This window comes from Corvus kubaryi, unplaced genomic scaffold, assembly GCF_017639235.1.
Source record: "Corvus kubaryi isolate FWS band 111438036 unplaced genomic scaffold, C.kubaryi_AGA036_p1.0 split3-73, whole genome shotgun sequence".
Taxonomy (NCBI): domain Eukaryota; kingdom Metazoa; phylum Chordata; class Aves; order Passeriformes; family Corvidae; genus Corvus; species Corvus kubaryi.
This window is the reverse complement of record NW_024582091.1, coordinates 13,052,282-13,063,144: the sequence shown is the minus strand read 5'-3', so window position 1 is coordinate 13,063,144 and position 10,863 is coordinate 13,052,282. Positions and strand designations below refer to the sequence as shown.

At 35.7% G+C, this 10,863-nt stretch overlaps 1 protein-coding gene across 2 annotated transcripts in view; it reads left to right on the top strand.

Annotated features, from left to right (window-relative positions):
- LOC121659038 (pleckstrin homology domain interacting protein) overlaps positions 1–10,863 on the top strand; it is a 107,402-nt gene that overhangs the window by 1,373 nt on the left and 95,166 nt on the right. For both annotated transcript variants that reach the window (XM_042016751.1, XM_042016749.1), the window contains exons 5-6: positions 9,471–9,621; positions 9,736–9,834. In XM_042016751.1, coding sequence (XP_041872685.1) covers positions 9,471–9,621; positions 9,736–9,834 — 250 coding nt within the window. The remainder of the gene's footprint in view (positions 1–9,470; positions 9,622–9,735; positions 9,835–10,863) is intronic.

The window sequence follows — 10,863 nt, the reverse complement described above, 5'->3', positions numbered from 1 at the left end:
TGGGGTGAGGGGCCCCTCCTGCTGCCCCCGGCGTGTGCCGCTGGTGAGGTGCGTTATGCGGCCAGGAGTTTTTTATATGCAATGTATCTGGTGCGTGGCTGTAACTGGGCTTGCCAGGGTCGCATCACAAATTTGACTTAGGTGGATTTTTGTTTTGTTCTTTTTTAAAATTTCCTAGTGTGTGCTTTTCATCCCGGGTTAGATCAGTGATAAAACAAAGTGTTCCTTGCAGTGATGTAGCTCTGTCTAGCAGACAGGGGCCTGGATGCTTTTTTTTCCCTAACACGTTGTGAACTACAGCAGGTGGGAAAACAGCAGTTAAGGTGTCTGAATTGTGTCCGTTGGCAACTTGTTGCTAGTATTGTTTTCATTGCAGGTGCATTATTGTATAATATAGTCTCTGAATTTCTGAAAACGATTTAAGAGGAAGACTGAGCCCTGTTTGTGATGCTCATCAAAGAGAGATTTCCCTTACTGGTTGCTTATAGTAGTTCTGAACTCCAGTACTTCCGGAACACAAATATGTTGAGAACTTTTGGACTTCCACAAAAGGAGACAGAACAGTTTCCATCTGTAATGCCTCCAATAAAGACTGTCACCACATGCATTGTTTTTATTCTATACTGAATGTTACAGTACGAACCAGAGGTTTTTATTGTAGTTAGAACAGGTTTACTTACAGCATTGTTTCTTTTTTTCTGTAGCAAGACTTGTATTGGCACAGGCATTTTCATACATATAGTGTGGAAGAATTGATAGCAGTTAACTTGTGGAAAACATATAAGCACATACTAGTACTTTTGAACTTTCTTGAAATCAAATATGAGGAAACTGAGCCGGGAATTTCAAAGTGCATGATATGTTATGCTACTCTTATTTACTTATTTATTTGTAAGGCTGCAAGGCCATTTGACCCATTTCAAACAACAGTAAGAGTTGCTTGGTAAAACTTATCAATAATCTGTCTCTTTTATCCAATAAATTATAAAGAATTGGAGATACAGTTTTAGCGTAGCACGGATTTGGGTTTCTTCTATATAGTCAGAATATAAAAGGATGTAAAAAAGGAAAAAGTGAGGAAAAAGGCATTTTAAAAGTTGAAGTCAGAAGAGTTGGTGAAAAATAAGTTCATTCAGACCTTTTCCAAAAAACTTTGTTTGTTTGTGGAATGCAGGTAAATACTAGTTTAGTCAGCATAGGTATGTAATGGCATAAGATGTACTTCCTCAAAACTTGGACTTGCTTCTGGATACTTGTATTTGAAGAGGTGATGCTGAATAGGTCCTTTCTCTTCCTAGTTGTCTGTTTGTAACAAGCTTCTTTAGACTTCCCAATAAACATTTCTAAGCTCTCTCCCACCTTGTCCTTACTTAGATGTTGGGGGCTGTGTGTGTGAAATTGGTTACTTTGTTCTTGATGCTTCTCTCTATCCTCTATTTGTTCTTGCCTCACTTGTCAAAGCTGTGTTAACTTTGTCTTACTTGACATTTTAGGCATGTGAAAGCTGGCACGGAAGTGTATTTGCAGCGTGACAGTTACATTTCGTACAAAAGAAGAGTTTTTCATTGTATCCTGTTTCATTATCAAAAAATTTATTTATCTCAAACCGAAGGATCCTTAGCTTTCGAGAGAGAGAATGATGAGCTAACGTTGTTTCTTTCTTTTTTTTTTTTTTTAAATTTAATATTTTTCCAGCTTTAAGATGCTGACTCTTTCTCAAGATGGCATGTTTTGCCATGTTTTGGTACAGCTTCTCAGACATGAATGCCTTGAGCTTTCACTAAACCTTGTAGAAAGGTCTGAAGGGAGAAAAGGCTAAGAAAATTACCAGTAAATGTAGTGTTAGACATCTGACTTTTACTCTACGAGGGAATAAGGGCTCCGTGTAACCGGGATGGAATTTAATCCCAAGCTTCTCTTTTGCTGTGTGCAAAATCATGCCTTTTATTATACCTATATTTTCAATAAATCCTTCCTTTAATATATATATGTATATATTTTCGAGAGATGATGAGGTTTCTGATTTTGTCCTTGTTTGGAAAACATTTATTTAAGAATTTTTGTTAGAGTTAACTTTTTGTTATTAGACTAGGATTCATAGTCCTAGATGTTTTATTTCTGTTACTTAATTTGCACAAATAATGTTAAATATGATGCAATTTTTGTCTTGTAAATTACTTTCATTTTTCTGTTTGGCCAGTGAAAGTAAATGTTTCATTTTCTTAAATAAGCTAATACCATGCTGTGCATACTTGTAATGCTACAGGAAAATACATGAGTTCAGAAATGCTATTATACTCATATTACATTCCGAAGTGGTTTTTTTTGAATTTCAGTATTTCTATATTATATTTTTCTACAGTCACCATGTGTGGCATAAATCACTTGAATATGGCTTTGATAGTGTAGGCTCTTATTTCACAGTGCTAATCTCATTCTAATATTGCCACTATAAAGATTTCTATTTGTGCTATAACCTAAGACCCTCTGAGAATCGATTCCCTGGTAGGCTACTTTCAGTATAGGTCTACCAAGAATGATGGGACTCTTCAGTAACAGATCTCAGGATGTTTTGTGTTCTCTTGCTTTTGTTGTGAAAACTTGCAAATTGTAAGACAGCTATTTTTCTCTCTTTTTGAAACATTGAGGATTTCTCACTATGGGGGACAGAAACTGAGGAATTTTAAGAGTTAACAGCTCATTTTGGCAGAGCAAAGCAGGCGTGTCAATTGCTTATAGATTGTGGATAAGATGTTTAAGTGTTGTGTTGCATTTTTAGGCTTTAAAACACCTTTGTTAGGGCCTTTGTTACACAAGCAAGCTTTGGTGCATCATTTGATTCCAGGGTAATTGTTTTTTTTCATGTTGCAGTTTCCCTATGGGTGTAGCTGCTCTAATTGTATGCTGTGGATGAAAGCTGTGCATTTCTGCTGCATCCTTTGTGTAGGCACGAGTGCTCATCCAAATGTGTAGTTAGTTGGATGAGGCAGCTGAACTGTCTGAAAAATGAACAGTAATTTAAGATGGCTCAGCTCTTTTTGTTTGCAACACCATGGGTCTTACCACCACCACCACGAGGAAGATGATAGGAGTGGGTGTGGAGGGGTTGGAGAATGTGTTGTAGTTGCTTCTTTTGGGAGCAAAGTAGACTTCAGCTGAGTGAAACCAACTGTTGAGATTTACTTCAACATTTTAGAGCTACCATAAGGAGTGTTGTGGTTTTTGTTTTTTTTTTTAAGGTCTTCTGTGGTACAAGCATCATAGTGTAGATGATCCAGAACTATTATGTAAACTTCCTTATCCAGAATATTCATGTAATTGTAATTTTCTCGGTTGAATTAGAATTTTATTCATGGTGGTGGTGGTTGAGGAGGGAGAAGGCTGGGACTTCACACCAGCAGGATGGCCCAATATGGTTAATAGGCAGTATGTCTTGGTCTCACGAACTGTTGATGATTTTTTTGCTGTCGTTTGTGCCTTTCTCTTCTCCAGCCCACAATCATTAACTGTAATTTCAAGTGAAAATTACAAAACACTTTTTTCAGGTCATTCCACTGTTTTTTTTTTTTTTGTAAAAACCTGCGTGAAGTTACAAAGAGTATCTGTGGGACTGGGACATTAAGTACATGGGTACTGTGTTTCTTTGTTCATGTAGTAGTTAAGTCTTTTAGGCAGAATTGTGGTTACTATTTAGAAATTCTCTTTCTTAATAAGTAACCAGATAATAAGTGATTTTTTTCTTCAGGATATCTTGTTCTGTAAAGATATTCAAAGAAATAGGGAGCAAAATTAAAACTTGAGTTGAATCAGAGAGCTGTATTATCACCTAGTTTTTATTAACAGTATTTTGACAGTCTATGCAATATTTTGGAAGGTGTTCTGAAAGACTTGGCACTGTGGCTAAGAAAACCTAAGTATTCTGATTGTTATCCCTAGCCAGATTTTTGGTCTCATTAACAGTGCTTCTGTTGGACATATATCAACTTAAATGATCTCCTCTGAATTCTAAAAGACAAGTGCTTCTCTTCTACAGACTATTCCCCTAGTTGAGAACTGAGGTGATGTTAAAACCTCTCTGTTCAAACGATTATATTTTGATATGGGGAAACACTTGTTTGTTGTGGGAAGCACCACACATTTATTTGTTCCACAGATAATCAAGAGAACTGGCCATGTCAACTGTTTTGTGCTAGTTCTTTCAAACTGGGGCTAAGAAACACTGGTGAGAGATGGGATGAAGAGGAATATCAAGTTTCTAAAGTGTAACTTTTGTTTAAAAAAACCTCAAACCCAACAAGACCCTCAACACATTATGAGCGAATTTAAGAAAGGCAAACAGCTACAGGTAATTTAACAGTAGCAGGCATAGCTGAACATCTTAGTCCATAAGGCACAAAATGCTGCTTCTGCTCACACCTTCTCATGTGTTAAGCTTGCAGCAGACTGTTTATACTAAGTCTTGAGTTTATCTGCTCTGGCCTCACACCTATTAAAAGCATTAAATAGTTGAAAAAATAATGTGTTCTTGGGATGGCTGGTTTCATAGAGATGCATTTAATTAGAGAAAGAGTAACCTCACAGTAAAATAATAGGCATTCTGATTGGAAATAGTGTTTAAATAACCATATAGTTTTAGCTCAAGCAGAATTAGAAAGTATACAAGAAATAAATATGTTTTGGTGAAAACGGTTAGTTCTCCGATTCTCCCTCCCTGTTTGTTGTCCCTGCCCTGTTTCCCCAGACCACCCCCGACCTCCCACCCCCAAAAGAAGAAAAAAGGGAATGAGAATTCTTCAGAGAAAACTGCTTGCATTTCATTGCAATTCCTAATTTTAAAGCGATAAGGCAGTGGCTGGTGGTACACAGTATTCTATTAGATTGATGATCTGATATAGTACAACAATTACTGTAATTTAATTTGGAGCTTGTTTTGGGTAATATGCTACATAGTAGGGTAGTTAAAGTGGGATAGCTGCTGGTGTAAGATTGAGCTCTCACATCTTGGAGTATAGGTAGCTGACTGACGTAGGCTTTGTTGTTAAATGTCCTTGTGTGGAAATGTGTTTTTCTGAAACATATTTACAGTCAACCTGGTAGCTAAGCATGTTGACTGTTAACATGGTGAGGGGGGGAACAACAATTTTTCAGAGAATGATTCAGAGTATTTGGAGCACTGGAATAAGGTCATATTTTATTTGATGTCTAAAACACTGATGGTGAATAACTGCATTATGTATTGCAAATTTAACTCAAGAGTCTAGGTCAAATCACGATTCTTTTGTTTCATTCATTGTGCTTCTGATGCTGAATTATGCTGCAGAGTCATGCAGAATGAAAATATAAGCACTTAGGTCTATTTCAAAGGTAATAAAGATTTATATGTTAGTCCAGATAGCTGTGCAGCTGCATTTTGTGTATTCCCATGCTGCTTGTTTGGAATAGGTGAAGCTGGGGATAGTCGGTAAAGGGAGAGGTTGAGGATAATGCTGCTTCTAATTTTCTAGAAAATAATATTTATGCTTAAGATCTGGAAATTTTGTACTTGCTTTCAGAGTTCTAATTTTTGTTACAGTAATAGTTAAGAAGTGTTAACTTATGTGAAAAGACTGCGGGAACAAAAAGAGAGTTTATTATTTTACTTTAAAAGCATGTCTTCTGTGCGTTTCTTTTGGAAGAACAGAGCAGAGTTAGACATTGCAGAAAGTCTAATAAGGCGAGGAAGAAAAACAGCTAGAATTTCAGCTGGGGGGACTGGCAGAGAAAAAATCCTGTGCTTTTTATGCTGTTTGACATCACAGTTTTGGCATATAATTTTTAAATTCCTGTTTCTAGAGTCCAGTTTTCACTTTCATTTAGAGCTGTATGAATTTTAAATACTTGTACATCTGTTATTTTTTTTGTTTTGCTTTCCTTTCTCTTCTTGGAATCAGAGATTGATATGAAACCAAATTTCATTCTATTGAGTTGTCTCGAACTTTTCTGTTTCCGACAAAGCTTCTAATGCTACCATTAAAACAAAAAATTATTTGTTTTGTTTTGTCTCAGAAGTCTGACTTGAGAGTACTCTGGATGTGGATTTTTTGGGTTGTAGGTATATTTTTCTTAATTCTATGTCCTTTTTGGAGTTTGTCAGTGCAAGAATTGTTTCCTGGTAGGCCGCACCATGGAACAATCGGAATTATTTTAGTTTAATGTATTAAATAAACTTACCTTGTCCTGACTTGTTGCTACCAAGTTGTTATCTTTTCTGCAGTTCTTGTTTTTCCTTTTTCAGAAGGGAGAAATTGGGTGAATTTCTGTTACACAGCTTTTTAATTTGTGACTTCCACTGTAATATTCACACATACAAATTAGCACTGGAACAGACTTTCTAGAGAGGCAGTCAAAGCCCCAAGCCTGTTGCTGTCTGAGACATTTGGACAATGCCCATAACACCATACTTTATCTTTTGGTCAGCCCTGAAGTGGTCAGGCAGTTGGAGTAGATGAAGAATTTTTTGATGGTGAAGAAATTATATCACCTGGAGAAAACTTACTTAATGGCCTGTTTTTAATAAGTTATTCAAGTTCCACATTTTGTTTGTTTGTAGAAGGAGAAAAAGGGAAAAAACATCAGTCCAAATAAAACCTTTAATTAAAAAAGTTTTCCTATTAGATTTTACTGAGAAATGAAACCTACCTTTTTATTTAAGTTTCTTGTGTATACTTTAGCTTTATGTAGGAAAATGACAGCCAAATGTTGACGGTGTATGGTTCATGAAATAGCTCTATAAACTTCTTGGAACTGACAAGTGTTTAAATGGGCAATGCCACTTCTGTTTTGGTAAAGCATCCATACAGCTCACTTAGTATCATTGAATCAGTTTGTTAATGAGCTGTTGCGAATGCTGCTTAGTAGTGAGCTATGATTACTTAGACAAATACTGTGAAGAAGCATCACAAAACTACTGCATAATGTGACATAAATAGCTCTTTTCACACAAATGGACTTAAATGAGAAGAGACTGTAGTGTGGGTGTAAGGTATATATTGAGATCTTTAATACAGATGATAAAGAACGAAACAGATAGATGCCTCTTATCAAAACATTTGCTTTAAAAACTGCAAGAGGAATTGAGCCTACCTAGTTTCTGCTAAAATAAAAAGTGAGCACATGGCTTATGACAAATCATGAGAAATGACTCAAGATGTCAGCTTGCTGTAGTTTTGGAATGTGTCAAAGATGATTTACTTCATTTACTTTAGATTTTATGCATTTCTTAGGATATGTAAAACTGTAGGGTCTTGAGCAGGATAAAATGACAACTGTATTGTGTATTTTGTTGTATTATTCATGGTTAAACAAAAAAACCCAGTAATTATTAATCTTTGGGAGATGAGTTCAGATTCTGCAGGTGTAAATTCTGGTTTCAGATGGAATTAAGCAAAGAGCAGTGTTTGTTAAGCTTTTGTGCTCCTTTTGATAGGAGCAGAGAACAAAAGCTAAGGAAATGGATCAGGGCTGTTGATGGCAAAAAGTGTGTACAGCTTCATCACTTCTTACGGCTTTTTAGGTATTTTAGAGCTCTCATGCATGTATTTTGACTGTGATTCCTCCTTTAGGCAGAAAAAACCATGTTGATTTGCTATTCTGATTCATTTTTCTTATCATACTAATTCAGAATTATTTTTTGCTACTCTTCTAACAGTGTTCCTGTCTGATGACATTGAATTTAGCAATTTAAAATTAACTGATCTTTATGATGAGTTGCAATTTGATTTAAGTAAAATATATTTCTAATATTTTTAAAAGAATTGGCTTTTTTTTAACTTGTGTGAATTTTGCAAGTCATTTAACTTTTAGGCAGACAAATTCAGATAGCTTGCAAGGCTTTCTACAAATGTAATATAATCCACAGAAGGAAAACCCCGCTTTCCAGGAAGCAGCTAAACATTTGCCTGCCTATGGAAAGTAGTAAATGAGTTCTTATTTTGCTTTTCTTGCTGTGCAGATTTTGCTTTACTTATTAAACTGTTTTTATCTCAACCCACAAGTTTTTTTTCCTCTTTTACCCATCTGATTCTCTCCCCTGTTCCACTGCACTGAGAATGAGTGAGTGGCTGCATAAGACTGAGTTGCTGGCCAGTGTTAGACCAAGACAGAGGAGAGAAAACTTTCCCTCCTTTGCTAGGAGATTGTGGTGGGGGGAATTACTCCTGTAAGCAAGGCTTTTCCAGAACCTCAGTTTCAGTCATCAGCACTCTTTATGTTAGCAAACTGCCGGAGTACATGAAACAATTACGGTGTGTCAGCAAGATAGGAGCACATCTGATGAAGAATGAGGTATATTCTGTTAATTGGGTGTAATACAGAAGCACCATTCTGCCTAAGTGTCAGTCAAGGCCTCCTCTAGTTACAGAATAACAAAATATCACAAGCTTTTTCTTCACTATTTTGCTGGTTTTTTTCCTCTTCTGTGAAGTAAAACTGTGAAGATGTATTTCAGGCTGTATGAAGGACAAAAATGAGTACATGCCAAATTCTATTCAAGAATTGAAGAAAATGAGTATATTCTCCCTCTCCTCTTAATTTATTATTTTAATTTTTTGTTATAATCTGAGTTGACAATACCTTATGCATTTTAAAAATGCTATTTCTTAACCAAAAGCCTTATGTTAGTAGGATTTTTACTATTGTCACATACATTTCAAAGCTATTTCCCCCCCTTGTTATTTAAGACAGTTTTCTGATCTAGAATTATAGTAGTTCAAAAGAATAAACTGGTTTTGTCTAGCATTCATTAAAGCTGGTTGAACTGGTTATAATCAAGTGGTGAGAAGTTATGTTGCTGATAATAGGAGCTTATCTTGGTACTGTGCAGTTTAAAATTATGACCTGTTACAAAAACTTATAAGAAGAATTTTAAAGTTGAATTACTTAAGCCAACATTTTTTTTTTAAAAGCTTTAGATGTAAAATAAATAAAGCCAGTTATGAAGTTTCAAGGTATTTTAGCTTAGGTGAGTTGAGGCAGAAGGTTTTTGCATTTTCTTTTACAAAGCTATGTTATTTATTTGGTATTTGTATTTCTTGCAAGAAGTAAATGTTGCTGTCTTTACAGTCTTTGTCTCATCTTTATCTTACAGTAATTTATCTTGACCAAGCCACTACTTAAATGTAAATGTACTTTACATTTTTTTACTGTGATTATAAGGGAGCTTATTAGTGTATGACCAACTGTGCCTTGGAGTCAGAAAGTAGTAAATACCAACGGTTCTCTGTACAAAGTGGCATGTGCTGCATAGAAGAATTAATTAGGACCAGCTGGAATGAATTATTGTACTTAAAGGTCATTATTTGTTTTTGTCCTTTAATATCCAATAATTTTCTTATGCATTTGTGTAACAGTCTGGGGGGAAAAGATTAAACCAGTAGTGCATCAAAAATACTGTATTCTTTCTCAAATGTTTTGTTTGCTCTTTGATATAATAGGTGAAATACTACAGACACTTGGCACCTGATCACTTGCTTCAAATATGCCATCGACTTGGACCACTTCTAGAGCAAGAAATTCCACAAAGTGTCCCTGGAGTGCAGACATTATTAGGGGCTGGCAGACAGTCTTTGCTTCGTACAAACAAAAGTATGAAAATTTCACAAGAATTTTTGAGAGTTCTTGATATTGTATACCTTTCCTGTGGTTTTGCGTGAAAAAACCCATTTGCCTACATTTTTTGGTGTGATTTTTAACAAACAGGTTGCAAACATGTTGTATGGAAGGGATCTGCTCTTGCTGCACTACATTGTGGAAGGCCTCCAGAGTCCCCTGTAAATTATGGCAGTCCACCTAGTATAGGTAAGTCAATTTTATTCTGGCACTGCCATTGTAATACCTAACTCTCAAGGTGATTGATTATTGTGATGAAGAGAGCTAAGTAGTAGTTCTGTTTATATTTATCCTTGTTAGTGCCACATACCTTACCTTTAGTGTTTTTGTTAAGATGCTGTGTTGCCGTATTTATTCTAAAATTTTCTCTGAAGCTAATTTTGTCTTTGAAGTATAAAATTGAATAAAATATATTTAAACAATGAATACATACAAACAAAACTCTTTCTTAAAGATGTAATAAGGCTGCCAGTAGATAAATAATTAGTATTATAGGGCAGCAAGGCCTACACCCATTGTTAGGAAGAGTGAGTCATGTAGACTGGTAATGATTTCGTTTGGAAAAATTTGAGTCTTGTAGAAGTTATTCTTTTTGCTCCCTGGTCCATTCACTAATTTTGTAGCTGTCCTTTAGCTTGCTCTGCTGTGCTGTATCATGAAGCATGCATGTGCTGTCTGTACTGTTGAAAAACTGAAAGCTGGAGGTCAGAGGTATTCCAGCTTTTATTTTTAAGCTCTCACATGGTCACTGAAATGTTTGTTGGCTTTCATGGTTTAAGAACGAAGATACATGTTTGTTTAGTTGCTAGAAGGATCAAGACGTGTGATATTTTAGAAGATTCTTTAAGGAGCACCCTTTTTCTTTTTTTCATGAATAGAAAAATGAGCAGAATCACTTGAATCTTTTAATTTTTCTCTATTGATGTCCAGTGAAGGGGGGATGATTAAGACCAAACTGCCTGTGTGGATTACACCAGAAAATGAGTGGGTTTTTTTACCAAAATGGTAGGTGCAGATAGATGTGCAGTGTTGGATGAGAGTGGGCAGAGAATATCCAGTTGATTGGCTCTGGATCAGGTGCAGCTGCTGCTGCAAAGACAAAGGTTCCTGTCTTGGAAAAAAAAGAAAAGACTGCAGATGTATTGAGAAACTAATATGTAACAATGTATATGAAAAAATAGATATACATGTACTATATATAGTATCACAGTATAAATA